Source organism: Megachile rotundata, chromosome 14 (genome assembly GCF_050947335.1).
Source record: "Megachile rotundata isolate GNS110a chromosome 14, iyMegRotu1, whole genome shotgun sequence".
Taxonomy (NCBI): Eukaryota; Metazoa; Arthropoda; class Insecta; order Hymenoptera; family Megachilidae; genus Megachile; species Megachile rotundata.
In genome coordinates, this window is record NC_134996.1 from 9,927,216 (window position 1) to 9,950,547 (window position 23,332).

Consider the following 23,332-nt stretch of genomic DNA (forward strand, 5'->3'; position numbering starts at 1 on the left):
TCCTCCATTTTTCAGTTCAGCAAGTTTAAAATTTTTTAACTTTTCAGATTTATAATTTTTCAATTTTTCAATTCTTCAATTTTTCAATTTTTCAATTCTTCGATTTTTCAATTCTTTGATTCTTCAATTCGTTAATTCGTCAATTCGTCAAATTGTCAATTTGTCAATTCGTCAATTCGTCAATTCGTCAATTCGTCAATTCGTCAATTCGTCAATTTGTCAATTCGTCAATTTGTCAATTCGTTAATTTGTCAATTCGTCAATTATAAAATCTTCCAACCGTAAATTCCTAAATTCCTCAATTCTACAATCTCGTAACTTTTCGATTCTTCAATCCTCCAATTCTTCTATTCTCCTATTTTTCAATTCGTCAATTATTCAATTTATGAATTTGTCAATTTGTCAATTATAAAATCTACCAATCTTAAATTCATAAATTCCTCAATCCTACAAGCTCGTAATTTTTCAATTCTTCAATCCTCCAATTCTTCAATTCTTGAATTCGTCAATTATTTAATTTATCAATTTGTCAATTTGTCAATTATAAAATCTACCAATCTTAAATTTATAAGTTCCTCAATTATACAATCTTGTAATTTTTTAATTCTACAATCCTCCAATTCTTCAATTCTTTAATTTTTCAATTCGTCAATTATTCAATTTATTAATTTGTCAATTTGTTAATTACAAAATCTACCAATCTTAAATTCATAAATTCCTCAATTCTACAATCTCGTAATTTTTCAATTCTTTAATCCTCCAATTCTTCACTTCTTCTATTCTTCAATTCGTCAATTATTCAATTTGTCAATTTGTCAATTTGTCAATTATAAAATCTACCAATCTTAAATTCATATATTCCTCAATCCTACAAGCTCGTAATTTTTCAATTCTTCAATTCTTGAATTCGTCAATTATTCAATTTATCAATTTGTCAATTTGTCAATTATAAAATCTACCAATCTTAAATTCATAAATTCCTTAATCGTGCAATCTTGTAATTTTTTAATTCTTCAATTCTTCAATTCTTCAATCCTTCAATTCTTCAATTCTTTAATTTTTCAATTCGTCAATTCGTCAATTATTCAATTTATCAATTTGTCAATTTGTTACTTATAAAATCTACCAATCTTAAATTCATAAATTCCTGAATCCAACAAGCTTGTAATTTTTCAATTCTTCAATCCTCCAGTTCTTCAATTATTCAATTGTTCAATTCTTCAATTTTTTTATTTTTCAACATTTTATTTTTTAAAACATTCAAATTTGCATGTTCCAAAATCCCCACACATCGAGACATCAAATATTTGCTGAAAACAATGAACACCGTCGAAACTGCTTTGATTTTACATAACAAATCCTCCTGCGCATTTTCGATTTGAATACGAAACCTCGTACAAACGTGTAGACAGATTTCCCTGCACTTTCAAGCTTCGAAACTATGGTATTATCGGAAACCACGTACAACGGGAAACACGGTACCGACGGTACGAATAATTTTCTACCTCGAAAATCGACAGAACAGAACGTACGTTAAAACAACTGCAACATTAATTTGTCGTTCTCTTTTTTTCTGTGTGTTCACAGCCACCGAGGAATTGGGGAGCAGTATGAGCACCACCCTACCGTCCGCACCGACAGAACTCTCGCAATTCCCGAAGCTTTGCGAGCTACGACGAAAGTTTCCTGTTCTGTACCGCGTGGAGTTTCAGGTGAGGACAATAAATTTTACCGTACCTTCACTCGATCCCCTTTCAACGTTTCCCGAGCTTATTTCTCGCTTTCGATAAGACTGCCAACTTTTGCCGTGACCGTGTGGCAACTTGAGTAAATATTCGAACGTTTATGACGGTGTATTGCCACGAATATAAAGCTGGATGAAGATTTATTAGGTTTCTTTTGAAAGGAGGGACATTTGAAAGCTTGTTACGTGTGCTACTGGAGCTGTAACTTGGTACAATTATTTTTAGTCAATATTTGCGAGGGTGGTGTGTGTAGTTTGTATCAGAATTTGTTTTATAGTAATTAGATTTTGTGTGCAAGTATTTTGTGGAGGGAGTATTCAAGGTTCAGTACAAGTATTTTGTGAATTGAGTATTCGAGGTTGAGTACAGGTATTCGAGTATTCAAGGTTGAATACAGGTATTCGAGTATTCAAGGTTGTATACAGGTATTCGAGTACTCAAGGTTAAGTATAGGTACTCGAGTATTCAAGATTGAATACAGGTATTCGAGTACTCAAGGTTGGGTACAGGTATTCGAGTACTCAAGGTTGAGTACAGGTATTCGAGTACTCAAGGTTGGGTACAGGTATTCGAGTACTCAAGATTGGGTACAGATATTCGAGTACTCAAGGTTGAGTACAAGTATTGGAGTACTCACGAATCGAATACCAGTACTCAAGTACTTAAGTCATGAGTATCTAAGTGCCTAGTACTTATGTTCTTAGTATCCTATGTTGCTAGTAGTTATGTTCCCCATACCTACGTCCCTAATACCTGTGTCCCTACTGCTTATGTCCCTCTTGCCTATGTTTCTACTGCCTATGTCCCTACTGCCTATGTCTTTACTACATATGTCCCTAACACCCATGTCCCTAATACCTATTTCCCCCATACCTATGTCCCCCATACCTATGTCCTCCATACCTATACCCTCCATACCTATGTCCCCCATACCTATGTCCCCCATACCTATGTCCTCCATACCTATACCCTCCATACCTATGTCCCCCATACCTATGTCCCCCATACCTATGTCCCTAACACCCATGTCCCTAATACCTATGTCCCCCATACCTATGTCCCCCATCCCTATGTCCCCCATACCTATGTCCCCCATACCTATGTCCCCCATACCTATGTCCCTAACACCCATGTCCCTAATACCTATGTCCCCCATACCTATGTCCCCCATACCTATGTCCCCCATACCTATGTCCTCCATACCTATACTCCCCATACCTATGTCCCCCATACCTATGTCCCTAATACCTATGTCCCCCATACCTATGTCCCTAATACCTATGTCCCCCATACCTATGTCCCCCATACCTATACCCCCCATACCTATGTCCTCCATACCTATATCCCCCCATACCTATGTCCTCCATACCTATACCCCCCATACCTATGTCCCCCATACCTATATCACCCATACCTATGTCCCCCATACCTATGTCCCCCATACCTATGTCCCCCATACCTATGTCCCCCATACCTATACCCCCCATACCTATGTCCCCCATACCTATGTCCCCCATACCTATGTCCCCCATACCTATGTCCCTAGTAGTTATATAAATCCCAAGCACGTCCTAACTACCTAACTCTCCAAGTTCGTTATTTCCCATCCAATAATTTCCATCCTCCACTCCGTGCTCCATATTCTCCTCCAAATATCTCGCCACTGGTTATTTCATAACTCTGACGAATTTTAGCCCATCGCAAATTGAACGAAACGGCCCGAGACAAGATGATCATCGGACAGTTTACACAGTATCAAACAATAATTCGAAACGACATATCTAATATTACCCACTCTATTAAATTACACGTGAAATTCGTTTCCATCCTACGTGTAGCAAACGCATCGCGTATTCAACCTCGGTGACTACGGAGTGCCTTTAAGGTAGGCAGCCAGCCAAGACAGAGGAAGACGAGAGCGGAGAAGATGACATCCAGGAGACAAAGCGATCCCACGAGAATAGGCGGTGGTATCGGTTTCTCATTAGACTGCCATTTTGGTGTACGAATTCTAGACCGCTCGCTTCAAGACGTAGAGCACCTGACATAGAGCAGAGAACAGTCGGAAAGTCACTCCGACTAAGTTCCTTTAATTTAACTTCCTGAACGTCTCCGATATCGGAAAGGAAAATTATTAATTTGAATTGTGACAAATTATGAAAAATTATGAAACTCATGGAACTGTGATAAATTGGGAAAAATTATGGAACTAGTGACTCTGTGAAAAATTATGAAAAATTATAAAACTTATGGATTTGTGACAAATTGCGAAAAATTCTGAAACTAATACCACTGTGAAAAATTATGAAAAATTGTGGAAAATTTTGGAACTGAAAAATTATTAAAAATTATAAAACTTATGGAACTGTGATAAATTGGGAAAAGTTGTGAAAATTATAAAAAATGATAAAAAATTATGAATCTAGGAATATTACATGTGACATAATTTTTGTTTGGTCAACTCGTTTTAAAGAGTTAAAATAAATCCTCGAAGATTGAATAACTTTTTGAATTAATTTTTTATCTAGCAATCTGTAAAGGAAAGAAAGTTTTAAGAAGAAAGTTTTTAATTAGATCTATCAAACAGTTTCATCAGCTGTTTAAACAATTTGCGAAAGTTATGGACAAAGATGTTAAGTTTGTCTGAAATACATCTTGAAATCTTGATCTTGAATTTCCGGATCGGGGATGTTCTGTTTAATTTATATCTGAGTGACGTTGCCAGTCTATAACTTAGCTTGACATTTCAAGTGCCACTGTACTCGATATTTCAACATCATTGTTTCAACATTTCGTGTTTTGCGTTGTTTTGTTTGCAGACAGCAACGAAGGTGGAGACGCACTCGTGTAGACACGCCACGAAGCCAGCGAACAAGGAGAAGAATCAGAACCAGAAATGTATTCCTTGTAAGTGACCTTGAGAATTATACAATTAAAAAATTAGAACTATTATTTGTATTATGGTTTGATAAAATTAAATTTTCTGTACGCAGACGACTATAACAGGGTGGTGTTAGATACGATCGAAGGCGAACCTGATTCCGATTACGTTAACGCATCCTACGTAGATGTGAGTGTCCAAAAATTACTATAAATTTGATCCAGTGAAGTATTTACAGTGACCTACTCGTTTCGATCTGAAATTCGATACATTATCCACGAGATCTTAACGATCCCTTCAGCAGTTCTACACGTTTCTTAAATTAAACTTGTACGAAATTCCTTGGGACGATCGTTGTTATCGCTGGGTTAAATTAAAGGTCAAGCTCAAGGTTGACTGTAATGACAACCCCCAACATGATATTGCGACGGCACCGTTTGAATAATTCATAATCTGTGTTACCCAAAATAGCGTACGAAATGTTGTCGCTATACTTGCAAGACTTAGTTGCTTTAGATATACTTTAAGTAGTTAAGTATCAAGTATTTCTGTACTCAAGTACTCGCATGTACTCACTATTTGTGCTATTCAAGATTAGAGTACCGGTATTCAAAGATTTTTCTATTTAATATGGAGGTTCTCAATGTATTTAGGTATCTGATAATATAGGTACATGAATAAGTCACTTTTGAGTACATTTACTGGAATATATTCACTTGAGTGCAAATACTTGAATACATGTTGAGATACTAAGTAGTTGAGTACTTAGACAGCTGGTGTTCAGTACCTGAATACCAAGTGATACCAAGTACTCTTCTTAATTCAGTGTTTTTAAAATATTTAGAAATTAGGAAGTATTAATTTGAGTGTTGTAATCCAAAGTGCCTAAAGATTTCCAGAATACGAGTATCGAGTGTCAGGTATCAAGTATCAGGTATCAGGTATCAAGTAGCAGATATCAGGTATCAGATGTCAAGTATCAGATATCAAGTATCAGATATCAGGTATCAGATGTCAAGTATCAGGTATCAGGTATCAGGGATCAAGTATTAGATATCAAGTATTAGATGTCAAGTATTAGATGTCAGGTATCAAGTATTAGGTATCAGGTGTCAAGTATCAGATATCAGGTATCAAGTATTGTTTTCAAGTATCAGGTATCAGATATCAAGTATCATATATCAGATATCAGATGTCAAGTATCAGATATTAAATATCAGGTATCAGGTATCAGGGATCAGGGATCAGGGATCAGGGATCAAGGATCAGATATCAAGTATCAGTTATCAGGTATCAAGTATTGTTTTAAAGTATCAGGTATCAGTTATCGGTTTCAAGTATCAGATATCAGATATCGGTTTCAAGTATCAGATCTCAGGTTTCAGGTATCAGGGATCAAGTATCAGATGTCAAGTATTAAATGTCAGGTATCAAGTATCAGGTATCAAGTATCAGATGTCAGGTATCAGTTATCGGTTTCAGGTATCAGATATCAGATATCGGTTTCAAATATCAAATATCAGGTATCAGTTTCAAGTATCAGATATCAGGTATCAAGTATTGTTTTCAAGTATCAGGTATCAGTTATCGGTTTCAAGTATCAGATATCAGATGTCGGTTTCAAGTATCAAATGTCAGGTATCAGGTATCAGTTTCAAGTATCAGATATCAGGTTTCAGGTATCAGGGATTAAGTATCAGATGTCAAGTATTACATGTCAGGTATCAAGTATCAGGTATCGGTTTCAAGTATCAGATATCAGGTATCAAGTATTATTTTCAAGTATCAGGTATGAGTTATCGGTTTCAAGTATCAGATAACAGATATCAGGTATCGGTTTCAAGTATCAAATATCAGATATGAGGTATCAGTTTCAAGTATCAGATATCAGGTTTCAGGTATCAAGTATCAGGTATAAAATATCAAATATCATGTCCCATTATCAGAACTGGAACAACACAGATTATATAAGACTCCGTATGACACAGTTTGAATATCGAGTACCCAAATACATCCGCACCGAATAAGAGCATTCCAAGTTGGCGCGAAGTTCACTTTATCCCGATATTGTTTCAGAGTATATTGAAACCGAATGCTTACATCGTGACTCAGGGACCCATGGAGAACACTGTAACAGAATTCTGGCGAATGGTTTGGCAAGAGAAGGCATGCTGCATCGTGATGCTAACAAAAACGTTCGACTTCATCAGGGTGAGAAAATCGATCGAAAATCCTGCGTCCGTACACAAACAGCAATTTGTACGATGCCCGAAGAAAAACCGCGGACAACAACATCGCCGAATTTGTTGTCGATCTTCGTGATTGTTTGTTCAGACGTGTTTATTTTAGTATTCGGCTGATTTTCAGCCGGCGCTAGGCTGCATTGTTTTGCGCGCGTTCGTGTCTGACGAACGATAACCGAGTCGGTCGAATCGATTTCAGGTGATGTGTGTCCAATATTGGCCCGCGAGCAAAGACAAGGACGAAGAGTACGGCGGTATCGGGGTTTCCGTGTTGAAGGAGGAGGAACTGGCCAATTTTCACATACGAACGATAAAGCTGTACAAGAAAAACGAGAACGACGTGAGTGCACTTTCCGTGTTTCACAGATTTATTTGCTAGACGTGAAACGTTCGATATAAACGGGGTGCGCATGTTTGTCTATGGGGTGCGAATACATTTTAAACGTTCGAATATGTGTATTGCACGGTCTTAGGTAGACTCTCGTTATATGGCCATCGTTTGTATTGCCGAGCTGCTACGAACTTAGGCATTTGGGTTTTGGAAGGTTGTGATATAGGGATTTAGGGAGTTTTAGAGAATAGCGAAATTTGGGATTTTAATATTTGGGGATTTGAGAAATTGAAAAATTTGAGAATTCAAAAGTAGTCAATTGAAAAATTGAAAAATTGAAAAATTGAATATTTGAAAAATTGAAGAATTGGAAAATTGAAAAATTGAAGGATTGAATAATTGAAAAATTGAAAAATTGAAGAATTGGAAAATTGAACAATTGAAAAATTGAAAAATTGATGGATTGAGTAATTGAAAAATTGAAGAATTGGAAAATTGAACAATTGAAAAATTGAAAAATTGAAAAATTGAAAAATTGAAAAATTGAAGAATTGAGTAATTGAAAGATTGAAGAATTGGAAAATTGAACAATAGAAAAATTGAAAAATTGAAAAATTGAAGAATTGAGTAATTGAAAAATTGAGTAATTGAAAAATTGAATAATGGGGTAATTGAATAATTAAAAAATTGAATAATGGGATAATTGAATAATTGAAAAATTAAAAATTGACTAGTAAAAATATTAAAAAATTTGAAACTTCTAATATATAAAAATTGTAAGATAAGAAAATGTGGAAGCAGGTCAATCTTAAGACTTGACAGTGTAAAAATATCATCACCGTGTGAAAATTTATACCAGCCATTGCTCATACGAGATACACTAAATTTACCGTATTAATCTACAGTAAATCAAGCCGTGATAGGTGCCGTATTTCATTGGCAAAGAATCACCCTTTATCTCCACTCAATTTCGCTACAAATTGCACTTTATAATGCATCAGACAAAGTCGAATAATTTCCAATACAGTGTAAGGAAGTCTGAACTGACAGAAACTCGCGAACGTGGAAACTTTTGTCTGGGAAGTGGACCATCACACGGGGGTTCCAGCAAGACTGAAATTGAAGACAGAAGTTTGTAAAAAGTTGGCGGAATTAACTAGTGAGGAACTAGTCTTGCTGCAACGTTGAAACTGGGTGAATGCAAAACTATACGGATGAGAGATAGAGGATGACGAGATGATAAGTTTACTCGAACGACTGTTACGTAAGGGTTAATTTTATTAGCACACAGGAAATGGAATGAAAACAGGATGATTCCTACCAAATTACCATCGACACATTCCGTGTTTTCATTGGTCGCTCGATTGTTTGATGTAGGGATTATTCGTTATTAGTTGGTTAGGGAAATTATTGGTTATTGATTAATAGCGTTTCACATGATTATATCTTATCAGGATACAACGTGAAATAATATTGGTTTTGTACTATGAGTATTGATTTATTTGTTTATGCAGGATGTTAATCAATATTCGATAAATGGATAATGTTATGTGAAACTGTCTACCTATTTGTATTTTGTTATATGACATAGATGTATGATCCTTACTTGGAATTGTATTCTACATTGTTAAGGAACAATGTTTCAACCTCTAAGTACCAATATTAAGTATCAAGTATCAAGTTTCAGATATTAACATCAAATATCAGGGATCAAGTATCAAGGATCAAATATCAAGTTTCAACTATCAAATTTTAAATATCAAGTCTCAAATATCAGTATCAAATATCAAGGATCACATATCAAGGATTAAGTATCAAGGATTAAATATCAAGTCTCAAATATTAGTATCAAATATCAAGGATCATATATCAAGGATTAAGTGTCAAGGATCATATAACAAGAACCAAATATCAAGGATCAAGTATCAAGGATCAAATAACAAGGATCTAATATCAAGTGTAAAATATCAAGTTTCAAATATCAGTATCAAATATCAAGGATTAAGTATCAAGGATCAAGTATCAAGGATCAAATAACAAGGGTCTAATATCAAGTTTCAAATATCAGGTATCAAGTATCAAGGATTAAATATCAAATTTCACAGATCAAGTTTGAAATATCAAGTCTCAAATATCAGTATCAAATATCAGTATCAAATATCAAGGATCACATATCAGGGATTAAGTATCAAGAATTAAATAACAAGAATCAAATATCAAGGATCAAGTATCAAGGATCAAATAACAAGGATCCAATATCAAGTTTCAAATATCAGTATCAAATATCACGTATCAAGTATCAAGGATCAAATATCAAGTTTCACAGATCAAGTTTAAAGTATCAAGTCTCAAATATCAGCATCAAATATCAAGGATCACATATCAAGGATTAAGTATCAAGGATCACATAAGAAGAATCAAATATCAAGGATCGAGTAGCAAGGATTAAATAACAAGGATCAAATATCAAATTTCAAATATCAGTATCAAATATCAAGTATCAAGTATCAAGTATCGAGGATCAAATATCAGTATTAAATGTCAGTATCGATTATCAAGTACCAGGTCCAAATGCTAAGTACCAAGTACCAAGTGCTAACTACCAAGTACTAACCAAGTACTAAGTACTAACTACCAAGTACCAACCAAGTACTAAGTACTAACTACCAAGTACTAACCAAGTACTAAGTACTAACTACCAAGTACCAACCAAGTACTAAGTACTAACTACCAAGTACTAACCAAGTACTAAGTATTAACTACCAAGTACTAACGAAGCACTAAATACTAACTACCAAGTACTAACCAAGTACTAAGTACTAACTACCAAATCCTAACGAAGTACTAAGTACTAACTACCAAGTACTAACCAACTACTAAGTACTAACTACCAAGTACTAACCAAGTACTAAATACTAACTATCAAGCACTAACAAAGTACTAAGTACTAACTACCAAATCTAAAACATCAAATACCAAGTACTCACTCCAAATACCAAATACCAAATCCCGAATACTAAATTGCAATACTAATTAATAAAAAAAATACTCCTATTAATCATCTTAGCAAACTAGCCAGCTATTAGTTAACGTTCTATTTACACTAAGTTGGTAATTCGTGACGCAGGTTAAACCGAATGTTATAATTCAAACGGGGTTAATAACGAACGTGTTAAGTCACACCGTTACGTTGGCCGAAACTCGTGGCAAACGCGGCCACCGCCCAGTTCCTAATTACACGAAAGCAGCGTGTTTGACGAAGCGTTAATATATACCGTCGCCGTAAAGTACTTGCACGAGACGCGTCGTCGCGAGAACGTGAAATAGCACGTGGTGGCTCGTTAACGTCGCGTGTTTGATCTTTGTCGGTCAGCCCGTCGTCGCGAACCATCAAACATTAACGCGTCCGGTAGAATCAATCTTTTAACGGAGTGTCTGGCGAACGCAACACGATAATTGCTGGCAAGATTTACCGACGATGGAAAATTCAGAGCGACTCCGCCGTTCCCTGAATAGCAACTTCTGCATAATACGCGAACCGGGAAGATTCTGTTCCGTGACAGTTAAACGGGAACAGGATTGTTGTCGGCCAATATTGCAACAGACAATTCGTCCGCGAATGTAACTCCGAGTGCTTACTACGTTCGAATATACAACGGGGCCAAGTTTAGGTAATTTAACTTCGGGGACTTTACCTTTGAGGCTCTTACGGGTGATTTACCGCTTGTCTCGCAGGGCTTGAATCTATAACTATGTTATAGATGTCCATTAACGCTTTTTGGTTCTTGTAACTCTATGTTCGCGTCTCTAATGAAAAATTACTGGTACAATATTTCAGGATCTTTTATTATTTATTATGCGAAATTATTTCATTTTGCATTTCTGGTAGGATTTGATGGAGCAAGGCATGTATTATGTAACCGCGTACTGTATAATTAAGTTATCGTACATTGCATTATCGCGTGCACAATTATTATGTGTGAACTTTTCACGCGGGAAATTGGCAAGTGGAAAATTGCAATATACAGAATTGTAATATGTAGAATTGCAACCTGTAGAATTGCAATACGTAGAATTTCCACGCGTTATATTGCCACGAGTGGAATTTCCACGCGTTATATCGCCACGAGTGGAATTTCCACGCGTTATATCGCCATGAGTGCAATTTCCACGCGTTATATCGCCACGAGTGGAATTTCCACGCGTTATATCGCCACGAGTGGGATTTCCACGCGTTATATCGCCATGAGTGGAATTTCCACGCGTTATATTGCCACGAGTGGAATTCCCACGCGTTATATCGCCACGAGTGGAATTTCCACGCGTTTTATCGCCACGAGTGGAATTTCCACGCGTTATATCGCCATGAGTGGAATTCCCACGCGTTATATCGCCACGAGTGGAATTTCCACGCGTTATATCGCCATGAGTGGAATTTCCACGCGTTATATTGCCACGAGTGGAATTTCCACGCGTTATATCGCCACGAATGGAATTTCCACGCGTTATATCGCCACGAGTGGAATTTCCACGCGTTATATCGTCATGAGTGGAATTCCCACGCGTTATATCGCCACGAGTGGAATTTCCACGCGTTATATCGCCATGAGTGGAATTCCCACGCGTTATATCGCCACGAGTGGAATTTCCACGCGTTATATCGCCACGAGTGGAATTTCCACGCGTTATATTGCCACGAGTGGAATTTCCACGCGTTATATCGCCACGAGTGGAATTCCCACGCGTTATATCGCCACGAGTGGAATTTCCACGCGTTATATCGCCACGAGTGGAATTTCCACGCGTTATATCGCCATGAGTTGAATTCCCACGCGTTGTATCGCCGTGCGTAGAATTTCCACGCGTTATATCGCCATAAGTAGAATTTCCACGCGTTATATTGCCACGAGTTGAATTCCCACGCGTTATGTTGTCATAGATTTGCTATCGCATTCCATCCACTTCCAAAAATTGTCCGTTCCTATAACCCCGTTTGCGGCAATGTAACAAGAGTCTACATACACAAGTACACAAATGGAAATTTATAGAAACTGCCCCTATTAAATGTCCCAAATATTTTCATATGAACGAGCATTTTCCGATTCATATAAATTTCCACCCGAAATTTCAGGAAATCACAGAGGAGAGAACATTGTTACAATTCCATTATACGGAATGGCATTCGCACACGTGTCCGTTTGGAAACGCGGTTTTAGAGTTCCGCCGGCGAGTAAGAGCGGTGGTCGGATCCACCATAAAGAACGAGTCGGGTCCCATGGTAGTTCACTGCAAGTAAGTATCCAATATCCGGTGGGAACATAATAAATCTTAAATATTCAACGAAAATGTACTCCATCGAAGTGACGGCGGAGGAAGATCAGGAGTGTACTTGGCGATAGATGCAAATATGGAGCTGGCCGAGGAGGAGGACGCTTTCGACGTCTTCGGCTACTTGAAGAAGTTGAGGCAAAGCAGAAGAGGTCTTATCGAGAACTTGGTGAGTTCTGACAGTCCCTCGAAACGGTGAAATTTGATTTCCAGCAAATTTATTCATTCAAAAGGAAACCCTTTGTGTATCATTCTCGACACGCTCGATAAAGTGCCATATATCGTGTATGCGCATATTTCCTTCTGTTATTGATGATGGGGTTAGGTGTCCATTCGATATTTCACTTCTTCGAAACGTTATTGATGATAAGGTTAAATGTGCCATATGTTAAACGCGCGAGACACGGTCCAACTTCCATGATATTTTATTGATGGACTCGAAAGCGTATGTTCGACATTTGTTATAGGTGATGGACTTAAATGTGCCATATATTGAACGCGCGAGACACACGGTTCTATTTCTTTGATACTTTATCGATGAATGTTGGACGTTATTGATGATGGGCTAAATGTGTCGTATATTGGATGTTTGAGTCCCTCTCTAAAATATTGATGGGATTAGGTGAGACGGGTATTGAATATTTAAGACATGTGGCTACTTTTTTGATACGTGATCGATGATGCTGGGTGGATTATATATTGAACATTTGAGATACACATATGGGACACATGTATTTTATTCGTGTGGCTGGGTGACACACATGTTGAACATATGAGACACATGTGTTTTGTTGATGTGGTTGGATGACACACATGTTGAACATATGAGACACATGTGTTTTGTTGATGTGGTTGGATGACACACATGTTGAACATATGAGACATATGTATATTGTTGATGTGGTTGGATGACTCACATATTGAACATATGAGACACATGTGTTTTGTTGATGTGGTTGGATGACACACATGTTGAACATATGAGACATATGTATATTGTTGATGTGGTTGGATGACTCACATATTGAACATATGAGACACAAGTATTTTGTTGATGTGGTTGGATGACACACATGTTGAACATATGAGACATATGTGTTTTGTTGATGTGGTTGGGTGACTCACATGTTGAACATATGAGACACCATGTGTTTTGTTGATGTGGTTGGGTGACTCACATGTTGAACATATGAGACACCATGTGTTTTGTTGATGCGGTTGGGTGACTCACATGTTGAACATATGAGACACATGTGTTTTGTTGATGTGGTTGGATGACACACATGTTGAACATATGAGACATATGTGTTTTGTTGATGTGGTTGGATGACACACATGTTGAACATATGAGACACAAGTGTTTTGTTAATGTGGTTAAATGACTCATATGTTGAACATATGAAACACAAGTATTTTGTTCATATGATTAGGTGACTCACACATGGAACATATGAGACATATGTGTTTTGTTGATGTGATTGGTCGAGACTCACATGTTGAACATATGAGACACAAGTATTTTGTTCATATGATTAGGTGACTCACACATGGAACATATGAGACATGTGTTTTATTGATGCAGTTAAATCACTCACATATTAAGACACATTTTGTTAAATTTTTATAAATAAAGAAGTTAAGTGTACATGTCCATTAACAGAGTAAATTTTAATTTATTAATAATGTATGTAAAGTACAAAAATTTGAAAGGCTTTCAGGATTAACTAAAATTGTATCCAAAACCCTTCCAAAATTTCATGAAACAAGTTGATTAAATTTTGGTTAAAAATCTGTCCCAGGAGCAGTACAAATTCGTGTACGACACGTTGGAGGAGTTCGTAGTGTGCGGCACATCATGGTTTCCGGTCTCCGAGCTATCCCAGCGTCTCAAGCAGAAGAGCATAAAAAATCCCATAACCAAGATGAATGAATACCAACGAGAATATCAGCAGATTTGTAAGCAAACGCCGCGTTTTACGATCGGGGATTGCGCCGGAGGGCACAGGGCTGACAACAGAGAAAAGAATAGGGACGTTTTGGTAGTGCCACGTAAGTCGAGAAACACAAGTACAGTTTTTTAAATCGTTAAAGTATTTAATAATATAATAGAAGTTTTTTATGGTCACTTTTAACGATTCATGTTTTTTAGCTGACAACTTTCGACCGTACCTCACCAGCTTCCAGGGTAACAGTTACACTGACTACATAAACGCTGTTTTTGTGGACGTAAGTTTGTTAATTACACGAGAAAAATTCCTCTGTCAACTGTTACTTCATTTTTTATTTATATAAATTGCATGTGAACTCTTGGGAGCTGAAAAGATGGCATGTGAACTCTTTGGAGCTGACAAGATGGCACTTGGCAATTCACCCTCAAACCTTAACATTTACCTTAAATGTCTATTTACCATAAAAACACATTTTAAAGAAACAGCTGCCACTTTGTCAGCCATCAACAGTATCACGTTTCACTTTTAAAAGCAATGAAAAATGATACCTCAGTGAAATATGATAGCACATTTGATCTGTTCAATGATCTTCCCGGTCAATAAAGTTTTTAGCACAGTTTTTTACTACACAGATAAAAACCGGATTGTTTTCATCTATTGTTTCCGATGAGTTATCACGAGCTAATATCTATATAGTTTCTAAAAGTACATTTTCGACAGGGTTATACGAAACCCAGGGAGTATATTGTAACGGAATGGCCACTTCGACACACGTGCGGTGAGTTCTGGTCGCTGGTTTACGACTACGAGTGTGCAGCGGTGGTGGTACTTTGTGTACCACCGCCCGGTTCCACCAATTTCCCCAGCTTTTGGCCCGAGGGGAAACACTCGAAGAAATACGGACCTGTTTTCACCATTGATCACATCAGTCACAATCACTATACCAATATCAAAACATGGGTGAGACTAAGTTACCATATTTGTCATTTTTTAACTCATATTTGGGAATTTTTGAATTTGGGAATTTTATATTTTTCGTTTTTAAATTTTTGAATTCTCACAGTTGCAAGTTTCTGAGTTCTCAAATTGTCAGATTTCCAAATTTCCAAATTCCAAAATTTTCAAATTTAAAATTTTTCAAATTCCAAATTTCCAAATTCCAAATTCTCCAAATTTCAAATTCTCCAAATTTCAAATTTTCCAAATTTCAAATTCTCCAAATTCCAAATTTCCAAATTCCAAATTTCCAAATTCCAAATTCTCCAAATTCCAAATTCTCCAAATTCCAAATTCTCCAAATTCCAAATTCTCCAAATTCCAAATTCTCCAAATTCCAAATTCTCCAAATTCCAAATTCTCCAAATTCCAAATTCTCCAAATTCCAAATTCTCCAAATTCCAAATTCTCCAAATTCCAAATTCTCCAAATTCCAAATTCTCCAAATTCCAAATTCTCCAAATTCCAAATTCTCCAAATTCCAAATTCTCCAAATTCCAAATTCTCCAAATTCCAAATTCTCCAAATTCCAAATTCTCCAAATTCCAAATTCTCCAAATTCCAAATTCTCCAAATTCCAAATTCTCCAAATTCCAAATTCTCCAAATTCCAAATTCTCCAAATTCCAAATTCTCCAAATTCCAAATTCTCCAAATTCCAAATTCTCCAAATTCCAAATTCTCCAAGTTCCCAAACCTCCAAATCTCCAAACTCTTTAATTTCCAACTCCTTAAATCCCCAAACCCTCTAATTTCCAACTTCTTAAATCCCCAAACCCTCTAATTTCCAACTTCTTAAATTCCCAAACCCTCTAATTTCCAACTTCTTAAATCCCCAAACCCTTGAATGTCCAACTCCTTAAATTCCCATATCCTTTAATGTCCATCTCCTTAAAACCCCAAATTTAAAACTCCCACCATAACACCAACCACAAAAATCGCATCAAAGCATTCTCCCAACAGATTTTCAGGATAAACAAGAAAATAGTGTCCCTAACCGAGCTGATGGCTGGAGTAAAAGCTCCCCCAAAGACGGTTCAGCTGTTTCAATTAACCTGCTGGCCCATGGGTCACAAGGTGCCAACGTCCACGAACAGTTTGGTGGAGCTGATGAACATGGTTGAAAGATGGAGGCAACGAACGGATTATGGACCTGTCGCCGTTGTTTCGCCGGATGGGAGAAGTCGTTGCGGCGTGTATTGCGCCGCAAACGCGTGCATAGAACAGGTCATTCAACATGGGGAAGTGGACATTTTCCAGGCAGTTAAAACCGTACGCAGACACAGGCCTCAGCTCGTAGAGAACATGGTAAATGCTCGTAAATACCTGGAGTTATGGAGTATATTATGGTTTCTGATACTTCTTCGCTTAACTGACGGTTAAACCGTAGAAGATGTTATAACAAAGTGGATATCGTGGGGAATGAGATAATTGGATATTTTATCGTTTAGGTTTATTGTTTTTTATTAGGTGACTTGGAAGTTTGTATATTTGTGTTCTTTTATTGTTATGGAATGGATCAATATGTGATCTGGTAAAGAAAGGACTTTAGGTGTAACAGTGGTTATGCATTCAGAACCAACCGTGTTAAAATTACTCAAAGGTTACAGGGACAAAGGCTAAATGAAGGTCTAATTTGATAAGAGCTCGCTGCACATCTGTACAGTGCCCCATTTCAGTTGAACATCTAAATTTTCATTCAAACCTTGATAATCATGGCTTAAGAATAAACCTTATCGTCATTAAATGTCCTGTAGCAATATGATTCTGTCCATATTTGCAATCCAATCTCCAAATTCATAGAAATTTGCGATTCATAGAAATCATAGATGCTCCACTTAGGTGGGACAATTTGTATATACCAAGCACCAAAAACTATCTACAAGAACTATGTACAATTCATCTTGTTCCAGACGGAATACAAATACTGCTACGACCTGGTGCTGCACTACGTGCTACACTACCTGAACAAGGACATGAACGAGAAAAAGTGAGAAAGCGAGTTGAGGGACGAGCTGTGGTTTATCGAGTTTGGTCGCGGAGCGGCGTTGCCTCTGACTCCGGAGGAGGCCCCAGCGGATGGTGAGCCTATAGTGCCGTGTGCGAAGGGCCGTGTCATAGTGGAGACAGCACGACCAGCGCCGCCGTACTTCGCCATGTGCTCGGGGTACCGCAGACAAGTGACCAGCATCAGTACGCCAAACGAGATGGTGGCTAGTGTGTCGGGGACGACGTCGTCGAGCGCCACGCAGACGGATCAGCAGTCGACGTCGTCGAGCAGCAGGGGCGCCATCAGCAAGAACGTGGGCCACGGTGGCGCAGCCAGGCCGGAGGACCTTGGCGTGACGCCGTGGTACCTCGAGGACTATCCCACCATAGACTCCTCGCCGGGACTTGCGGGCGATCGTGGCTCGTATCCCTCGTACTCCCACATAGAAACAGAGATGAGGCCGGAGGCTGTCTCGACGAGGAACAGCAGCTTCGAGAGCGAGTACCCTCGTCCCTCGGTGAGCACCGCGCCCAGGAAGGCCTACATGGACCTGAGAGACGCCATCGCCCTGCTGGACGAAACCTGCCCGAACCAGGAACCCAGTCCGTCCCTCACACCGAGAACCCCACTGACGCCGCACCCGCGGAACAAACGGGCCAGATCCAAGAGCAGCGACAACTCGTCCAACTACAGCAACGACAGGCTGAGCGACCGTTCGTTCGAGAACACGCGGACGCAGGACAAGGAGAAGAAGAGGCCATTCCTGAAGAAGATCGGCATATCCAAGACGGAGGACAAGCCTTTCCTCGCGAAGCTGGCGCCGAAGATCATAGGCAAGCCGTACCTGGAGAAGATCGGACCCAGCAAGGCCGTCGAGAAGCCCTTCCTTGACAAGATAGGCTCCTCGAAGACGTTGGACAAGTTCACCTTTGACACCCCCAGGTATGATAGAAGTAAGGACGAGGTTAAGAAGACTTCAGAGACGAAGAAGCCTGAGGAGCAGAAGACGAAGAAGGTTATGAAGATGGAGTCGTTCAGCATCGAGAGGAGGAGGTCCGGCAAGGGTCACCTGCTGAAGATGTACTCTTTTGAAACGGAGGACCTCGAGTGCACTGTCCAGGCGAAGGATATTCGAGATCCACTTCGGGGAGCATCTCTGGACGACGTTCTTGACTCTGGTCCTAGCTCTTTACCATTGGAAACCATAACGGATGAGACACCGAAGCCAAAGACGAAGGAGCGAACCGTAAACGGGGCAGAGTTACTGAAGTGTCGCGTTACAACTAGCGAGGAGATTATCTTCTCCAGCACCAGCTTCGGCTCGGACAAGGAACCCAGCAGCTGGGGAAGCTCCCCGAGGAAGAAGTGGCAGCCTAGGAAGGACACGGGCACTCCAAAGACACCCACACATCGCAAGGTCGTTCAGAGCTCTCCACGCAGCGACGACAGTGTTCCTAACTCTCCAACGAAGCGGCCTATATCCTCCATCCTGCCGGACCGCCCGGAGGACTCGCAAGTTGACACCTCGGGGAGGACTTGCTCCCCGATAAAGACTAGGAGACAGACGTACGAGGACTTGTTGAACAGGTACTCGAAGAACGAAGATAAGCCCAGTCACAAGCAGTTCGAAAGACGAGGCATCTCCTCAGACAATCTATTGTCCAAGGACCGTTCTCTGGCCGCGTCCATCTACCACGGTGAGGACCAAGTGCACAAGAGGGAGACGACATCCGAAGACTCGCTGGCGCACCACATCGCCCAGGAATACACCAAAGAAACCTTCAAGCAGCTGCAGGACAAGTTCAAACACCATGAGGTACCTACGGAGACGTATGCAGACTTCAAGCGCCGGACACGAGGAGGCACCGTGCAGAGTATAATCGCTAGACAAGAAAGGTTGAAGGCGAACGTTGACACTGAAGATCCAAAGAGTAAGGATGAAACGAGACCAGACTCCTCGAAGGACACCAACGAGGGAAAGACTGACAGGTTGCAGGTCCAGGGTAGCACAACAAGGTCCGTACTGAAGAAACAGCAGGAGATAGATCATCCTAGCGATCAAGAGTCGGATACTAACGCGTCCATAAGACGACCCAAGCGACGTATCTTCCACGAGCCTTCTCAGGAGACCATGGACCTGCTGACAGAGTTGAGGAAGGTGAAGAGCTTGCTGAAGACCCCATCGTGGGAGAAGGACCTGGAGCTAGATAAGAAACCCACTCGTCAGCCAAAACGCATCCTGTTAACCGACAAGGAGTTCTGCCTGTCAGTTGAACGGGAGAACAGCATTCGACGTCCGTCGAAGGTCATCAACTCTCTGGAGCGTACGGAGGAGGGTCAGGACGACAAAGATGCTGAAGAGAAGAAGCTCCCCGGGCCAGCTCTGTTCGAGAAGAAGTGTCTGTCGCTGGACTACGCGGACGAGGAGAAGCCTCAGAAGCCAGAGGCCAGAACCATCTCACTGGCCTCCGCCAGGAACCTGCCTTCGGAAGTCGAAGAGGCGGACTACTCGGACATTGCGCTGATCTGCGACTCGAAGAGCTGCTCGTCGGACGTGTTCAACACCTCGTCGACGGAGACGAGCGGGAAGGAACGCGGCAGCGAGTTGGACAAGGACGTCCAGAAGAGGACTAGCCAGAATCACTGCGCGGAGGTGGACATCGCGATTCCTATCGATCAGAAGGCTAGTCCCAAGGCCAGGGTTCAGATTCAGAGTAGAACCAGCGATCTTTACGAGATCATATCCCCAAGGTCAACGCCTTTCCGAGCGAAGAAGAGGCTCGGGAAGATCTCTGTCGAGGAGACCGTGAAGCCGGAGAGTTTCACCCTGGGTTCTAAGGTCGACTGCCAATCCGCCGTTACGCAGAAACGGACCAAGTGCTTCCCTTTATAACGCACGTCGATCTGCCCGTGGGCGAAACGCTCTCTGTGACCAGACTGTTGGGTCTATGTTCATCCTGAAGGAAATTCGGGACGAGGATGGGGATTCGATGGTCGTTTGGCTCTTCTGATTAGGAAGTATATGAGAACTTAGGGTTCTGGTTAGGATGAAATCTGAATTCGGAGCATCTGATTGTTTCGAGTTAGGTGGTAGAGTAGGTTAGGTGACAAATGACTCCCTGGTGAGAATACGTGGTCCACATTAGCAGTATCACTATGTAGACTAATATACATACTGTTTGCAATACTATGAGTCAGTGCATCTCTACACTGAATTTAGGTACAATTCACTCTCGATATATTGCCGAAAAATTATGACTCTAAACTTTCAAGTTTCTAAATTATTTTTTGCTTCAAAGTTATACAAAACTAAATACCTTCCATAGCAACTGATGATCATAAACTTTTAAACAATTAGAATTAAAAATTTCGAAAGGTATTTAAGGAACCATAGGAGAGTTAACACGACCTACACAGGTAAACTGCCATGTCCTCATCTTCCTTCTCAATTTCAATCAAGGTGAGGATGACACGAAACATTTAGATGTTGTTCTTGGGGATAGTCACATATTCATTAATTTCAAAAACCACAAGTAGTCTAGTGTTCTTCATCGAACATGGAAACAAAGGATCAAAGACAATGCAAAGGTAGATCAATTCGAAATCTGATTTTACCGATTATACTCGAAAGCGTCCATTTTGTCCAAGATCGTCGCCGCGTCCCGAAGTAAGAAACCTTCCCCAGCTCGTCAAGTACCTCGTCTTTACACTCGCAGGTATATTCTAAACAAAAAAAAAAAAACGTACACCGACCACTTTTTACCCGACGTTTCGCGATAGGAAACGGCTCGAAAAAGCTCGACAGCCATCGATCGAGGCGAACCATCGCAGAAAAAAGCCATCGAACAACAACAGCAGCAACAACAAACTCGTGTTTGCCCCTGTCGAGCAGTGCCTTGTTCGTGGATATATTTATTTAAACAGAATAAAAATATGATTAAAAAAAAAATGGAAAAGAAAACGTAACAAAAAAAAAAAGAAAAAAAGTCGTGTATCGAACGATATATTAGGAAAATAAAATATGTATTCCGACTGCGGGCCGGATTTTTCATGAATGGGTCCACGGAGTTGCGCTTTCCGTTTGCTCCCCGAATTAAATCGTGGAACGATTCCCGCTGGGAGACGATCCGGGAAACGTTTGCTGTTCGACGAATCTCGACGAATGGATCAGAGAACGACCCCTGAGAATCCACGAGAGTGCAACTCCCACGCTCGCCAAGCCTGTTCTCTTTGTTCGGCGAAGCGCGTGACGTTTTAACGACACGAACGTATATATAATAGAAATATATATATTATACATATTGGAGAATAACAGATTGTTACGTTCCTCTGATAATTTTTTAGAAGTAGATAGGGCCTGATGGAATAATACGGAAAGTACAGATTAATGTAGATATATACATATACATATGTACGTAAGAGATGAAGTACATACTATCGCTAACCCGTTATGGGATATTTGTACGTATTCTACAAGGTTTCGCAAATAAGTTGGAAACCACATGAATGGATTCCTTGTGAAAAACTGAGTCGAAAAGTCCTTTACCGTTTTTCGATACGACTCTCCGTTCGGGAGATACGAGGGACTACAGTTTGAGCGCGCGACTACTGATAACTGACCGGAAGTCGCGGTCAGCTGACGCACCGGAAGCGGCGCGCTCAAACTTCAACCGCTTATATCTCAGTAACGAGAACTCGTATCGAAAAACGGTAAAGGACTTTTCGACTTCTTTTTTCACAAAGAATCTGTTTCTATAGTTTCCATCTTCTTTGAGAAACTTGTATATTATACACCGTATACAGAATGTGATTGCAATAATATAATTACTCTTCACAGTGCTAGTCAATTTACCTCATTTTTGTAACCGTTTCCTTGTGTCTACTATCAGGTACTGATTACAATTTAAGAATTAGAAGTTTTGTAATACGAACAGGTACTAATTTATCGTGTAAGTTACTTTATATTGTATTATTGCGATCACGTAATGTATAACAATTAGAGATTGAAGCGAGTTGGTATTATATAATATAACGATGCATACTTGTATACACCAGGTGACAAGTATACAGAGACGTATGCGTACCTAAAATAGGTGTACTTGTACGGATCCTATAGTTGACGAAATGTGCCAAAGAAAGATACGATTTATTGTATGTTATGGAGTTACTTTTATATATACATATATAATATATCTATACATACATATATATTTATACAGAGGGTTTCTATAGGTGTACGACATCTCGAATCGAAGAACGGTAGCGTATCTATGCGTAGAGATACTCTGTCAATGTGCTATACCGTTCTGTCTAATCAATATACACGGTGTATCTGCTGTGATCGTTTCAAGTATCTCTTTCGATTTTTTGATCGAGTGGCGGTTGTCCCAGAAACAATAGTCTTTTATCGCTGATTCTGACGCACTCCTACACACTTAAATATAGCGAAAAACCTTTTAATGACCCACAATTTAAAAATCCAAAAACTGATTTCAAAATTTGAAAATTGATAATTTTAAAAATTAAAAATTGTATCTTTGAAAATTTTTTGATCTAACGATTTGTACTAAAAATTTTCAATTAACAATTTGTACTGAAAATTTTCAATTAACAATTTGTACTGAAAATTTTCAATTAACAATTTGTACTGAAAATTTTCAATTAACAATTTGTACTGAAAATTTTCAATTAACAATTTGTATTAAAAATTTTCAATTAACAATTTGTACTGAAAATTTTCAATTAACAATTTGTACTGAAAATTTTCATTTAACAATTTGTACTGAAAATTTTCATTTAACAATTTGTACTGAAAATTTTCAATTAACAATTTGTACTGAAAATTTTCAATTAACAATTTGTACTAAAAA

General features: G+C 39.2%; 2 protein-coding genes across 7 annotated transcripts in view; both read left to right on the forward strand.

Moving 5' to 3' along the window:
• Window positions 1-17,525, forward strand: part of Ptp36E (protein tyrosine phosphatase 36E) — a 93,955-nt gene extending 76,430 nt beyond the window's left edge. For all 6 annotated transcript variants that reach the window (XM_076539377.1, XM_012288913.2, XM_012288909.2 and 3 more), the window contains 12 exons: window positions 1,588-1,712; window positions 4,565-4,652; window positions 4,739-4,815; window positions 6,703-6,837; window positions 7,069-7,209; window positions 12,332-12,492; window positions 12,562-12,697; window positions 14,328-14,577; window positions 14,678-14,754; window positions 15,198-15,437; window positions 16,436-16,780; window positions 17,386-17,525. In XM_076539377.1, coding sequence (XP_076395492.1) covers window positions 1,588-1,712; window positions 4,565-4,652; window positions 4,739-4,815; window positions 6,703-6,837; window positions 7,069-7,209; window positions 12,332-12,492; window positions 12,562-12,697; window positions 14,328-14,577; window positions 14,678-14,754; window positions 15,198-15,437; window positions 16,436-16,780; window positions 17,386-17,466 — 1,856 coding nt within the window. In that variant the 3' untranslated portion in view covers window positions 17,467-17,525. The remainder of the gene's footprint in view (window positions 1-1,587; window positions 1,713-4,564; window positions 4,653-4,738; window positions 4,816-6,702; window positions 6,838-7,068; window positions 7,210-12,331; window positions 12,493-12,561; window positions 12,698-14,327; window positions 14,578-14,677; window positions 14,755-15,197; window positions 15,438-16,435; window positions 16,781-17,385) is intronic.
• Window positions 17,526-17,610: 85 nt separating this feature from the next.
• On the forward strand, window positions 17,611-21,704 carry LOC143265737 (uncharacterized). The gene has a single exon (XM_076539376.1). The coding sequence runs from the start codon at window positions 17,629-17,631 to the stop codon at window positions 20,353-20,355; it is 2,727 nt and encodes a 908-aa protein (XP_076395491.1). The 5' UTR covers window positions 17,611-17,628; the 3' UTR covers window positions 20,356-21,704.
• Window positions 21,705-23,332: the final 1,628 nt, after the last annotated feature.

Excerpts from the sequence above, each read along its gene's own strand:
- LOC143265737 (XM_076539376.1), top strand. The coding sequence starts at position 17,629 with ATGTGCTCGGGGTACCGCAGACAAGTGACCAGCATCAGTACGCCAAAC.